The 15,645-nt window shown below is 40.7% G+C and overlaps 1 protein-coding gene across 8 annotated transcripts in view; it reads right to left on the minus strand.

Annotated features, from left to right (window-relative positions):
* Nucleotides 1–15,645, minus strand: part of CALD1 (caldesmon 1) — a 192,529-nt gene that overhangs the window by 47,620 nt on the left and 129,264 nt on the right. The window contains exon 1 of one of the 8 annotated variants that reach the window (XM_082773438.1): nt 4,753–4,980. The exons of the other annotated variants lie outside the window; for them this stretch is intronic. Within the exon in view, the coding sequence (XP_082629564.1) occupies nt 4,753–4,799 (47 nt within the window). The 5' untranslated portion in view covers nt 4,800–4,980. Of the gene's footprint in view, nt 1–4,752; nt 4,981–15,645 lie in introns of those variants that run through there. 8 annotated transcript variants of the gene reach the window in all.

The raw sequence follows: 15,645 nt of genomic DNA on the forward strand, positions 1-15,645 counted from the left end.
AATAAAGGGCTAGTTTTTTTCCCTTATTAGGACAGTCTCCATGCTGTAAAATTCTGGCTCTAATAAGTGGCTTTAACAATATGTGCTGCACATCAGCACAAAAAGAAAGCAACTAATAAAAATAAAACACAGGAGGAGAATAAAAGGGCTGAGTCCTAAACTAAAAGGGACGACATCAGCTTAGTTTGGGCTCCAAAATCTGATCATAGATTTTATAAAATATAGAATTGAAATTGGAATGGATGAATGCATAAAGGCTAACATTATACAGATATATAATTATAATCTTGGCTTTGCAGCTGCTTATACATGTAAGCAGCCTAACTGAGGTCAGAGAGACTTTTTTATACACTTCAGTGCTTACAAGGCTCAAAACAACTGTCAGTACTTTAAAATACAGCAAAGAAAGCTTTCTCTGTGTTTTCTTTAACAAAATAAAATCAAAACCAGTGAAAAGTTACAAAGGTAAGTCTGAGCATTTCAATTATTCAAACTACCGATTGAATTATTTCACTTGGATGGATTTTTAAATGCATGGATTTCAAGTATCTACTTTACTGTATCTACATTGGATACTCAAATTGGATAGAAGAGCACAGAGGTCATGAAATAATCACCAGAGAATTTCTTCCTGATCCTTCTGGACCTTCTTGTTTTATTCCAAATGTGGAAAAGGGTGGAGGGGGAGGCCTGGGATTGCAGGTTTGGCAGGGAAGGAAAGGCAGGGGTATGAAGCAGACGGATGAATTTCTGCCACCCCCTATCCCACACAGCCACACCTATGCCAACTGGGTAGCTGTGGAGGACCTATCTGGATTAAAGATCTGCACTAACAAGGAATTTTCTAGTTTTGCTGAAGCAGGAGAAATAAATAAATAAATAAATAAAAATGTCAAAGTGAAGTAATATGGAATATGTGATATGGCTCAGGATTGCTTTATTTTAAGTCAGCCTGAAAGAAGAAGGCAAATCTTTCATCTTTTTGTTTTCTTTTTACTTATTTTTTTTTCTTTTAAATTTATGTAAATTCCGTTTAGAAACAAAAGATCAGAATGTTTTGTTTCAAAAAAAATTTTGCAAAGAGGAAACTCAATAATTTATGTAGAAAAAGTGTCCAAAACTTAATTAAAAACAACAAAAAAAAATGTTTTCATTTAGACAAAGCTAGTCTCAGAATCTGGTGAATTCCCAAACAGTTCTGCTCTGCCCAGAACTCTCATTTTTTCTTGTTTTTACTAAATTTACTGTTCATGAAAAATAGTTCTCTGAGCTCACCTCAGGCTTTTCGATTCCCAGAGAGCAGCACCAGTTTGGCTCTGATACCTCTCACCAGTGTCTTGGCTTAAACAGAGTAGAAAACTGAGCTCAGGGTTTTTGAGAACTAATCTTAGAAATTTGGCTTTTATAGAATCATGACTAAACTCAGGTGGGTGCCCAAAACTCCATGCAGATTAATCCAGCTTTGTGCCCTCACCCCCCCAGTGCCTTGCTTGTGCTGGAGGAAGAGAAGCACCTCAGAAATCTCAGAGATGTTTCCTTATAGACCTGTCCTTTCTCTGCCATTATGTTCCTACCACCAAGAAGGATAATTTCTCTCAGAAATGTTTCAGCTCTTGTCAAAAATTTCTGCTGACCCACTATGAGTAAAGTTCCTAAATCCAGCATAAAAATCTTGAAGTGGATATTTAGTCCTCAGTAGCCCATGTCCTTGTAAACCAGACACAAACCCTATGTAGTGCACTTTGGCAGTGACAACTAATACATCACGAATGCTCTGTACACAAGAAACATTATCACCAGAGTGTTCAACATAAATACGGTCCACACCGAGATAAATATATCTGCATCAAAAGCACTCACCTATCATCCCAAGTGTTTTGGGCTTCATCCCTAAGCATAAGACACTGATGTGCAACTTGGATATAAGCTGTACAGCTCACAAATAGACAGGACAGTGTAAGGGGATGAGCCACTTTCAGACACTTACTGCTGTTCTTAGCTTTTAAAATGGACACAAATAGGCTTGTTGCAAGCTAACATCTTAGCATATCTGGTGTCTAGTTACTTTATGCCCATCTTATTTTTCCTCAGTAATCTAAAAAGGCTTTTGCAAATTAAGGATTCAGGCTATTGCCCACTGGGGAACAGGAATGAAAAGCATGTCCAACAGAGAAGATCAGAAAGAAGGAAAAAGATGGCTTCAAGTGAAAATGAACAACATTTATTTTCAGAGCAGAATTAACCAGATGACACAATGCTGCCACCATTTCTGCTGTCTGTGGAGATGTAAGGTGTCTTCTTCCACCCTTCTCTTCTAATAAAAAAAATATAGTCGATAATCTGTCTTGAACATGCAGCCAAGAAACAGAAAAGATATACAAGAATATGAGGAACCAATCAGAAAATACTGTGATGGTGAATTTCCAACATCCTGACTTCCAACAAACAATCTTGAAGTATGAATAAACGTTATAATTTACTGGAAGAAAACATTCTACCTGTTGACAAAGAATACCTCTGCATTCCTTAGGAACTTGCACAGTAAACACTTATTGGAGTGTCCAGCAAAGTGAGCCAATTCAATCCCTATATATTTACTTAGCAGCCTTTATATTTTCAGGCCAACCGGAATGATTTCTTGGCTATGATGAGAGCTTCTGCTTTTAATTTCCAGCATATCGAATGCTAACAGGATTATATTCAACTATTTAGCAATTACAGGATTTTCTACAAGTACACCAAGAGCATAGAAAGTATCTTTAAATGCTGCAGCTGAAACTATCATATAAAAGAGGCCATTAGAGGACATTTGCAAGAAGTTAGAATTCTTATTGTACCTCATTCAAAGCAGTGCAGTAACAGCTTCCTGCCTTTTCCTGGAAAGTCTCCAGAGAGTTCACTTATATGGATTTTAATACTCCTTTTTCTTTTCCATTGCAATCTCCTGAGAAGGCATGAGCACTTGGAATGATTACGTTATGCCTCAGCCTGGGAAGGGCAGTATTTCATCATGTATTTCACTGAGCAAAGCTTTGAAGAAGCCTTTGTGGGTAATGCTAAAGGTGTCTTCCCCGCTTTTGGCCTGAGGTCATGGACGTGTTTGTTAAAAGGGAATAAATCAGTTTCCAAATTTTGGCCACACATTTCATTTCTCTTGAAAGTCCTTGCTCCAAGAGAGCTTTGCTGTTCTCCAGATATGCTACTGGAAGCCCTGACAAAAGAAAATCCATATCTGGTTGTCAAGGTGTGTCTGCCCTTGTTTAGAAGCAGCTACAGGATACAAAACTCCCAAGACACAGAAAAACAGGAGTACGGTAGGTAATCACATTTCAAGAGAAAAGGATTGAATTGTCTACATCCAGACATTTCACTGACTTCAGTGGCTTCACTTCACGTAGCGTAACTGTGGGTGCTAATGTAGATGCACAGTAGGGCATTCCTCCCAGCACTCACCCAACACTTCAGAGATGCACAAGGCACAAAACCAGCATGTTGCTGGTTCCCTCTCTCATCCGAGGGAAGAGTGTAGAAGAACCTCTCTCAGCAAGGATATCCAAAGATTTCTGGTTTTGTAAACAAAACAGCCAGACCCTGTCCAATCTAGCTAAATTGGCCCGAGTGCAAGCCAGCAAGTAGGGTCTGAAGCTCGCTGTAAGGTCTCGGAGCCTCCAGCCTGGGTCATACCACTCTGGGCCAGCACCCCACACTAGGTGCAAAGAGTCCAGGTTTCCACCAGCTATACCAGCACCAAAATGCCTAAACCTCATCCGCTTCTCCTTTCCATTCCTTTGCTTTCCCCTCGCAACAGTTGCGGTGAAGCTGGTTCCCTGCCTGGGCAGCTCTCCATTCTCATACAGAAATACGGGAGGGCTGGCAGCCGTGGCTTGTGGCTGTGTTCCACCACGGTCCAATACAAAACAAGTTTATTTGACGTGCTCTTAATTAAATCAGTATTTATTGCCCAATATCTGAAATCATGATGAAGGATTTCAGATTCCTGGAAGGGACTTCTTGGAGGGGTTGAGTTTCAGAAATCTCTGAGCTCCCTCCCTTCATACAAGAGCACAGGATTTGATGTTGGAAACTCCAAAAAACAGCACCCAGAAATCCCAGTCTCTTCTGAAAATCTCTCCCAGATTTTAAACAAAACCCTGGCATAAATCACTTCACAGTATTTTAGAAACACAGTACTGCCCTGTTTCTCACTCATCAACATATAAAGCAGACAAACAAAACAACAAAACAGGACCCAAATAAACCAGATAATTTCTCCAGCAATTTTGCACAGGCTAATTGATTTTCTTCTCTTGCTTCCCTCCCACATTCAGAGCTGAATGTGCCATGAGGACTTTATTTACACAGTGAATTAAGCAAGCTGAGTTATGTGAAAGTTTTCACACAAAGTATGAAACTTCTGTAAACTTCCCATTACCAGAAGTCTGATTAGCAACGAACCCTTCCAATGTATTACTCTGCCACTGAATAAAGCACGGAATAAAGTCTGCAATTTCAATTTAAAAAAGATACATACATGTGAAGACTATTCCTTTAGACAATGTTCTATATAGCACAATATAGCAAAAAAAAGGAGCAAAAGAACCCAGTCTGCATCCAAGGCTTACTCCCCACTTCAACCAACTTCCCAACTTTTTACACCATTCTGTCCCCTTTCCCATCAACACCATCCAGCCCTTGCTACACAACACAAAATGGCTAAATCCATATAGATATCAAAATAAATAGACAACTCACTTGGAAAGACTTGACAAGTTCTGCCTGCAGTATGATCTGCTGATCATGTCTGCAGCGTATGAATCAGTGCAAACTGCTGCCAGCTCCAGGGAGCAAATGGACAGATGATCAGGGCGTGGAATGAGATAATAAAAATGCCATTATCCTTTCAGGCATGCGAGACTCATTGGATGCTCTTTCCACCCCACAGGTTAACCATTTGGTCGGTCCTCAGCTCCTGTAATGACACACTCTATTTGCCTATTGTGAAGCTCATTATCTATCTGGTATCCTCCTCCCCTCCCTTCACCCCTCTCTGCTCCCTGATCATATGATTATTAGCTTTTTTACTGTATTCTCTCTAATAGACGCTCTTTGCTATGGCTGGACCTCCAACTGTGGAAAACCCTGTATATTTCTCAGTTGTACAACTTGATCAACAAATGCTTGTTTCCCATTCAGCTTTCACAAAAAGTGCTTTTGTTGCAGCAAGCCTGTCCGAGCACCGAGCAGCCTGAGAGCTGCGCAGAGCTGCCTTCACAAGTATTTGCTTGTAGAGAAGTCACATTCCAGCCTGCCGAGAGATGATGAGGGGAGAGGACCCGAATATAAAACAATGGTCCAGGAAACAGTCCTCCCTTTTCATCGTAAATCATTGACTGAACGTATTGCATGCACTTGCATCCAGTCGAATTTCACAGAATCACAGAATCACAGAATTTCTAGGTTGGAAGAGACCTCAAGATCATCGAGTCCAACCTCTGACCTAACACTAACAGTCCCCACTAAAGGTCAGGCTGGATCAGGTAGCTCAAAAGACCAGAGGGTGATTGCCGAACAGGGACAGATCCAGGGAGGTGGGAAGGAGCTGCAAGCTCAATGGCAGTTAGGGTAAAACCACCTTGTGTTTAGCGATAGCATTAAAAACAGGGCTGGAGCTAAACCCAACCTAACAGACTCTCCTCGACGTTCTTCCATCTAATCCAGTGACTGAGGCAGGAAATAGAAATGCAAACAATGTAATTTAAACGGAGGCACCATCAGTTACCACGATTTCACATGCTTGGCTCTCATGCCCCTTTGAGCCTGCATATGCGAACAAACTGAAACAGCTTACTGTGCAGTCCTGCAGCCATTCCACCCCAGGCTGCGATCTTGTTAAACCTCATAAATTACAGGGGTGGGTGTGGATGGATTAGTACTCCAAAGGGAAATCTCTACAGCAAACTCACCCTTCTGTGGGAAGGAGCGAGCAGGTTCAGTAGGTGGCACTCTTACTTTGGAGTGAGCACTGACCGAGTCAATCAGTCAATCCATTCTGTCTGAAGCCATGAAGGATTCTGGATGTCCAGAGAGGAATCATTCGGACAATTTTCTTCTCAGAGTTTTCAATAAACCTATGGCTGCACTTGTCATGGGCACTGATACTCATTTTATGTTCTGCTCAAATACCACAGTCATTATTTATTTCCTCCTGAAAAATCCCTTTACCGTTTCCAGGCAATTATTTTTGTGAAAAGGGAACAGTTTTGTGCTTTACAGATTGGTAAAGGATTCTCATGCAAGAAGGTACAGGCTTAGGTTTTCACACTGAAAAAATACCCCAAGAAATCGCTATATCTTCATATGTACTACCTGAAGAAGGGAGTCTTCTGAGAAGACTCCTGTAAAAGGCATTTACATGATTGGCAAATTACAAAAGTAGAATTCTTTCCTCTGGAACAGGATTAGTTAAACAGAGATTGTGTCACTTTTCTGCCAAAACATACATTTTAATCAGATGCCAGATCCAAGAGTTGATGTTTATGAAACTATAAACTGGGCTCCAGTGCAGCCCTACAGATTTCTAATACATGCCTGTATTTACTGCTATGTCACAAACTGATTTTTTTTTTTTATTATTTTTTTTTCCAGTTGAGTGAGATCTGAGCCCTTTGCCACCCATTCTGGAATATTTCGGTTACTGCAGGGCACACAAACAAAACTGCCTCCACATGGGATAAAAGTAACAGCAAAATGATTATCTTCTAAAATCTCACAGTACTCCTTCAAAAAGTACTCCCTCCTTGGAGATGTTCAAAGCCTCCTGTACGTGGTCCTGAGAAACCTGCTCTAGGGGTCTGTGCTTGAGCAGAAGGTTGGACCAGATGGCATCCTGAGGTTTCTTCCAACTTCAGCCATTCAGTAATTCTGTGAAGAGCTTGAGATTTTTTTTAAATATTCCTCTGCCCCAACCACCATGCAGATTCTGGCTCTATGTGGCAAATCTGACTTATTTGTTGGCTCATTAGGAATAGGAGAAGCCTCTTGCACTTGTAGTAAGACACACAACTGTTTTAAACTATCCCCTTAAAGAAGGACAGTCAGAAGAATGACAATTTTTTTCTTTGCTTTTCCAAATAATGTTGTGAACTATAAAAATTCTGGAGGAACACTTACAGTCTATATAATAACCACTGTGTTAATGATTTACATCATCTAACTATTTTTGATTTGGGGCTAGACTCCTAATACCAAATTCCATCTTCTTGCCTATAGTTTTCATCTCTACAGCACTACAAAGAACATATGCCTTTCGTCCACTCAATTCTTAAGCAATCATCAATGCTGACCAAGCAAGTATCCTCAGCTTGGGTTATCTGTGCCTGCAAATGAAGAACTGAAGATAAATAAGGTGAGCAAAACTCCACTTCCAAACAGTCTCTCTGCCCAACTGGCTGTCACACTCATCTACAAAAGGTGTCCTTCTCAATAACTGCATTAAACACTCTGCCTGTTGGCATTCCACATATTGGTTTTTAATCTGACAGCACTAGCGTTATTATTTTTTTCCAGCCAGAAATTGCAATAAGCATTACTTATCATACTTGTAAAGCTTCAAGACCCAACATGCAATTCTGGACACAGTCCTGTTAATCCACTGCACAAAGGCAATGAGCACAGTGCCAAGTGGACCTGGGCTAACCCGTATTAGTGGCATACTGTTCCACTGGTGAGTGCCCAAGAGACTTCACCTTCAGCTGTTTTCAGTGTTGTGCACACTGCTTAAGCCATACAGGCCATTCAGTAGAGGGGCATCACTGTTTTAACTAGAGTTACAGGGACATTTTGCAATTCAGTTTGTAATACCAAGGAGTGATCACCAAGGTCAACACATGCAATGCTAAGTATTCAGTCAGTTGGGTGCATATCCACCAGCTCTGTAAGTTTATAGCAATGCAGAACTAGTTCTCCTGAAAGAGGCTGACATTGAACCAAGATTTTGCCATGCTTCTGAACGCCTTCACAAAGAAGAGAGAGGGGAAGCTGAGTCAGTTATAGATCCTTGCACTTAATAACCCCATTATTTAAAAGCCAAACATTTGTTGTTGTTTACTTTCTTCAGTAACTTCACTGACAGAGAAACGATCTCTTTTGTGGCCCTGAGGTGAACATGTTGCATATGGAGCAGAGTAAGAGGCAAATTACCTTCCTCCAGATCATTTTGAAATTCACTTGGGCATCTAAAGGATGAAAAATGATGGTGACAAGGCATGCATGTCTCACAACCTGTTTTCCTTGTATGTTCTGATGTTTCTGAGATGATTAGTTGCTCTAGGACAACAAGACCCCTAAGCAAAGTAACAGGAAAAAAAAAAAAAAAAAAAAAAAAAAAAAAAAAAAAAAAACACTAACAAAACTAGGGCACTTTCGAGTAGTCATTCACACCAATGAATTCAAGTCAAATGTCTCTGTAAGAGTCTAGGCTCATGTATTACAACAATGAAAGGAACTGCAGGGCCTTTCATAGCTTCTCAACATTTAAAAGAGCAAAATGAGGAGGAGGAAGGAGACGTGAGAGCTTTCCAAAAGGAAATTATTACTGGGAGGTTCCAACATCTCCTCATACTAACAATAGGAATGTCCAGAGGTCATCCAGAGAGACACTTAACATTTTGTTTGTTATTTTTACTTTAACCATTCCTGCATGCAGAACTGAGTTTTCAGTGAGCTGATCACAATAACCCTTAAATTCTTATTCTTCTGAGACTATTGTGGATTTAGAACCTGACAGAGGCACGTACACAGCCCAGACCATGCCTTCTCATACATAGTCTACTCCTCTCTGCATCCATTTATCAACAGTGGATTCTGTCTGTTGCTGCACTGCTCTCTGTTCTTGTTCTGTTCCTCAAACACTTCCCTAATTGTTCAGCAATTCATTTACTCCTTTCCCAAGTCAAGGCAGTTTTAAAATGCACAGGCAAATAACTTACAGAAATATATCTGAATTGTTTCAGAAACAATAAATAGTACACCCTATACCTCCTCTCCTGTGTGCCATTGGTCTGAAATAAGTAGGCAGGCTTGTAGAGAACTTTGCAAAGCTACTGACATTTTGCAAGAGAAACAGAACTCTGTTTTTTATGAAAACCCATTTTAATGACATTAACATCTGCTCCTTGTTTGAAGAATATTTTTAACTGTTCCCTCCCTGGGAAAACGAAAGATGCCACAGTGTCTTTCATGTTCTCACGGAGTAGACAAACTGTTGGTTTTTTTAAGGCCTGTTCTGAAATGCCCCAATACAGTTCACTGCAGGGAACTGAATGTATGCATCTCACAGGGCAAAAAGGATCTGTTTATTCATCCTCCTATGAGATTTCACTTTAGGACACTGGCATGTGGGCAGGGACTTCATTTCACAGATGAACAACACTTGGCGTATTAAATCATACACAGTAGGTAGAGTCTGGCAACCCATACATAAGGTCTTGGAGTAAATCTCTTGAGTACTCATAAAAATAAGGCTATGCACTTCATTATCAAATAATGCTGAACTGTCTCTTACGCTTCCAGTCCAGTTTTAAATACCTCAAGTAATGGAGATTCTGCATTTCCCAGTAGTAAGACTTCTGCGCTCTTACAGAGTTCAGTATTAAGAAGCCATCCTACAGCTATGACATCTATTCCTCTCATTTTTTAATTTTTTTTTTACAAGTTAACTCATAGTTATTTCTACCTGGATGCCTATAAACAGCAGCAATGCCAGAACTTTGTGTTCAATGAAACCTGTGAGCAATGCTTACCCAAACATATAAGTGGATATATATATTAAAATATATACTCAGATCAGATTATTTAGTCTTGGTTTTGGACATATGCAAATCATGGAAGCACATGTGAACTGAGTTTGCATGCTCACATGGACACATTATCATGGAGCTAATGACTTAGCAGACGACAGAACTACTTGCATGGGCAAGTTCTGCAGGATTGGGAACAAACTTGTACCATCAAAATGTGAGAGCCTGAAGCCTCTGAAATTTTAAACACTCACAGTAACGTACTTTGGGGTACTGAAGACCTATATAGAGCCTGTGTAGCACTCAATCCCATCGGGTGCCTGCTTTCCTAGAACAGGATGGCCTTGAATAGCACAGACAGGAGTTTGGTCATCTACAGAGAAGAGAATTTCATTTTCTCTGTCTGTCCTCAGTTCCTGAGATATTAATATTATCCTGCTTCTCACATGGAAAAGTTACCATCTGCATGTATGGCTGCAATAGTAAACAAAACAAACTCCAAGGCAAGTGCTAAAACGATATTCCAAGGAGAACTTCCACTGTAAATTGAACCTTGATTAGAAAAACATACCTGCTGGTGTTTGCATTCTCTATCAGCTACTTATGGGGCAATACACAATCCAGAAATAAAGAAGCATAACATTTCACAGGTGTGATAGACTATTTCCAATGAAGCATAGCTTTTGTTTTATGTCATGTTTTCACTGCTTTCAAATAAACACTAAGATCCAAACAATAGTCTCCATATAAGAGCTAGGATACAGTCATCGTCTTGTCATTGGACAACTGAAATGGAGAAAACTGTACGAGGGAAGCATTCACAAAGGTTTACTTTAACTCCTCTCCTGACGCTCCAGCACTGTCACTAACGAGGGACAGACTCTGGTCTGCTCCAGCTCTGAGCCACCCTCCAGAGGAGCACATTTCCCTCCAGCAGTACAGGGAAGGGCCACTGTTTCCCACTCACTTCCACACCAATACCATTGTAGTTTATGCATACCAGCATCATATACCAATTCTTATAGCAATGAAAAGCAATCTACTATTTTGGCAGGAAAATTTTAAAGTTTGCTGTCTCTCATGTATACCTGATCTGTTGTTTGCTTGGAGCATTAACTACTATTAAGAAATTTCAGCTTTAGCAGCAAGAAGTATGGTACTCAAATACCAGCAAGTTACGATTGGACTTGTAGGACTCCTGCTTGCCGTCATGTAGTATAAGACTTGCAGAATCCACAAAACAGAAAGACAAACAAGCTGCCAATAATGTAGATGCAAGATCTCCCCACCCCAATTATTTCTGGGGACTGTTAATTTCAACACCACCTTCAAAAACAGATTGTATATAAAACTACACACCTATATATTAACAAGCATGCTCTAAACATTAATATTCACTTCCTACTTAGCCAGGAAAGCCAGAAAGACCCACAACACAGTAAGTGTGATACAAACATACAGAATAGATGTGCGGCTAGCCAAAAGTGTTTATAGGCCTTGACTCTTCTGCTGCATGGGCATGGATGGACACCCAAGCTTTGACAGACACCCCAATAAACAACAGTAAACTTGGGAGATGTGAGGCATTGGGAACTGTTCACCCATGTGTGCCACCACATAGCAGCAAGAGCATCTACTGTCTCACTTAAGTCTGAAGCCATGGTCTGAATCCAGGTTTCGGGTTTGATGCTGCTCTGCTGGAATAGTTTACATGAATGCATGCACAGGCGCACACACAGACAGCTCTGGAAAAAGAAGGGCATTTCCTGCTGGGACAATTTATGGAGACAGTCCTGTACCAAGAACTCCTATCTTCTTATTCTGACTTTTACTGGTGAACAACATCCAAGCCCTAGTTGAGATCTCAGCTTCAAAAACAACCCAATAAACTCTGCTGGCAAAGCTATTCAACAAAGCCAGCGACTGTTCAACAACTTATGCCACTTTTTTGAACAGCTCAGAGGTATTCAAAATAAAAAACTGAGATTTGAAATATTCAGTTTGAGCCTTTGTCATCTCTGAACTTAGCTTAAAAATATGAAGTTGGAGCCTCAGATCAGGACTGTGCTTCATGCAGGTTAATGATCAGTTAAACCCCTGGCTGAATGGCCTCCTCATTTTTAATATCTGGTAATGGCCCTTAGGTGTTTTGGAATCGCCTCTATTTCACTAGCTGCACGGGGATTACCGACTAACCGGATGCTCCCAGGAACCTTCAGAGAGCAAACAGTGTCAGTTTATTTAATAACTTTCAAAGTGAAACTAAAATCTTGTCCAAATCATGTCTCCTCTGATTTAATTAAAACGCACCACACATACTGCATTGCTCTGTTAGTCATTAACAAATTTAATTGAAGACAGAAGATGTGTCTTTTCTTTTCTTTTGTTCAAAAGCCTCTAGCCAGTGGAAAACTTCAAAAAACACTCCAAAAAAAGACCAGTACAGTATGATTTTTGTTAGAGTGGTCAATACGTCAGTATGTTTTTTCCCCTTCTTCTGTATTTCTGACTTCTATAGGAATGCATGTTAAAAGAGAGGGTTGTTTGCTTTTTTTTTCCCTTGCTTGGCAAAATACCTTTCCCAAATTTTCTAAATATTGCCTGGTATTTGCGTCAATATGACAGTCATTGGGTTTGACAGGAATCAGATTGCTAAACCCACACAAAAATGCTTTGGAAATTAGGGGCTAGTTATACATTCAATCTCATTCAAATCCACTTTAGCATACTGGCAAGGAGTGAACTAAACTATCTCTGTTATCCCTTCACTGCTGTGGTTCACAGCAGAGGTTTCTTCAGCACTCTAACCTCTGTGCTGACTTTTAGACTCACTCCCAATTTCTGCTGTCTGATAAACCTCATTCGTTCTCCTGTCCCAATCCATTTTCACTTTCCAAGAGGACCTAACAACCCATGAAACATATTCTCCCACTGCAGCAAGCCTTTCCAATTTCTTCCAGGGAGGAACTGAATAGGAAATTAAGCAGTGTTAGAAGTACAACACTTTGTAAGACTATTCAAGAAACAAAATACATTTCCAACATTTTTTTTCCTCACTTCCTTCAAAACATAAAAGTTTCATTCTTTACTTTCTTTATGTCTTAGGAAATTTAAACATATGCTTCCAGTCTCATCAGTACAGTTGTTATCTAATGGGATTTCCCTCTTGAAAGCAACAAAGGGTCAAGGCTGAACACTTCCACAAGGCCTGTCATATCAGTTCAGGACAGCGCTCCATCAAGGCTGGATTCTTGCCTCCAGCCATGGTACATGCCTAATGCTTTAGAGGAAAGCAATGGGAAAAGTTAAAAAAAAAAAAAAAAAAAAAAAGGCAAACCACACTACACCTGGACCATTGAGTAAAGCTCTCCCTAAGCAGCAAAATTCCTCTCTGCCCCCTGCAGGTAGGCAGCTGGGGCTCTGCCACATGCAGGCATCACCATCTATACCCCAATGTCTTAAAAAAGGTAATTTACAGAGGGCAATACATATAATCTGGTATCAAGGAGTTAAAATGAAATCATCATACATGTTCAATATTTGCATCACAGTACATGCATCAGGACATAATGATCTAGAGACTTAAATTAGTCCAGTATAACAAAAGACCAAGTGCATTTTTTCTTTGTTGTTTCTCTACTTACCCATGTGCCAATACATGTTTCTGCACTGCAGTACCTGAAATTTATCCTTATTTAGTGACAACTGCATGGAAAGAATGCTTTAGGACACAGCATATCTATCTCCTTGTCTCTTAAGGTCTTGGGTGGCTCCTTAATGTCAGGTTGGGCTGGGCCTCAGCAAACCCTCAAGACCATAATTTCCATCAGCCTGCACAGTACACCTGGAAACCCGTGTCAAAGGGCTCGACCCATGCTTCAAAGCTGTCTGCAAGAGGACAGTCTGAAGTGCAATGTTCCTCAGCACAAGCTCCAGATCTCATCCACCTTACCCACATGGCCTGCATGGAGACAAGTGCAAGCACATAAACAACAGCCCCAGCTAAGCTCCTCCTCAGCACCAGCCACCACATCAGTGCCAGTCAGCACTATGGACAGGAAGTCCTAGAACATGGATCTAGATGATTTAGCAGCTGAACAGATCACCAGACAGGTTACAGAGCATGAGGAAAGCCACGCAGCTCTGATCTGCCAAGCCCTCTGGAGCCTCTAGCAAGCATATAAAGCCTTGGCTTCCATCTGTGAGCACAAAAATGGCGAGCCACTCAGGGAGCAGGCCCATGAGAAGGAAGAAGAGGGGCTGTGGCATGCTCTACATGGGTTGTTTTGTTATTGTTCTATTTCTGTTTTGGTTTTCATTTTTAAACATCTTATAAGTTGAGGTATCCATGAAGAAATGCATTTGTAAGCAAACATCTATGCAGCAATGTTTGAAGACAGTTTTGAGTTTGTCTCAATTCCTCACCATTGTTCACAGAGTTCAGAAAGCATCCCCTTCAGCCTGCTGGCCAGCAACCAAGGGCCGAAGCACCTGCTGCGTGGGTGACAGGCAAAATCCCTCAGCTCCGGGACTGCAACCTTGGTACATTTCTCTGCTACAGCATGGTCATATCTCCTCCCTCAAAATCTAGTCATCATCTTAACAGTGCTCGAAGAGATGGTTCATACAATTAGGGTAACATCAGAGATACCCAGGCTGGGATGTGGTGACACACATTCCCCACCTCTCCTCTTCTGCAGCCATTACACACAAGCTTGCACAAGGACCTGAACCATATGCCTAGATGAGCATCCAAGAGTTTTATCAGCCAGCTCAGTAAAGGCGTGAGAAAAGCCTTATAGATCTGATAGCAGGAAGAGCAAATATAAGTGTTCACCTGTGTTTATCAACACTTGTAGCTTTTGCATACTGTGAAAATATGCATTATTACCAAAATATAGCTGTTACAGCTCTTGTGAGGGAAACTGACCAATACCAAAGTATTCCTTCCAAACAATCTTTGAAATCCACTTACTGGATCACTCTCACAGGGACCAGCATCCCTGTATATTTTTTCTGTATCTCTCACTGCACGGTGTTTTTGGGGACTTGGTTTGGGCATGAAAAGACACATTCCCCAAACTTCCACTAGCCAGAAAGGTTTTTGTGCATGCTACAAGATGGTGAAGAAACGGCCTGCATCTCCACCACTCCTTCACTACACAATGCAAAAATTTCCCCCTTTTCCATTACAGAATTTAAAGGAAGACCCTGTCAGTTCTCACTGCATGGGATGGTCTTATAGGCTGCTTAATCTGCTACTAACCAATAGTACTGACCAATAACCCTGTCCCATTCAATTCTTCATAGTATGATGGAAAAAATGTTAAGTAGTGGCAAAACAGAAATTTAACATTTTCCCCCAAACAGTTTACAGACTTGTATTCAAGGAGATTTAAATAATGAAGCTATCAAAAGAGTTAGTAGTAGCCCAAATGCAGCAGTACAACTTGCATAGAGGAATATTGGCCACTGGCTACAAAGGAAAAACATGATTATTTTCAAATGGCAAGCCTTCCTCCAGATCTGCAAAAAGCTGAAACCTTATTTCTAGAGTTGTGGCTATAGTTTCACAACAATGTTTTGTGCACTGAGAGAAGGTCTCAGAACGTCACGTTTTATGAATAAACTTTATGGGATGGGAAGGATTCCAGGAGCTCCTTTACCATGGACTCTTATGGGATTTAGAAGTTCTGTAGAGATTAATACATATGCGGTATTACAACCTTCTTCCTAAAATAAGTCATTATAGCAGGAACTTACTCTTCCAGTCTAAACAGCTTCTGAAAGTATTTTCTGTCAGTCCAAACTGCAGACAACTGGAGACAAACCTGTTCTTAGAGTACCA

The sequence above is a fragment of the Aythya marila genome (genome assembly GCF_965140915.1).
Source record: "Aythya marila genome assembly, chromosome: 1".
NCBI lineage: Eukaryota > Metazoa > Chordata > Aves > Anseriformes > Anatidae > Aythya > Aythya marila.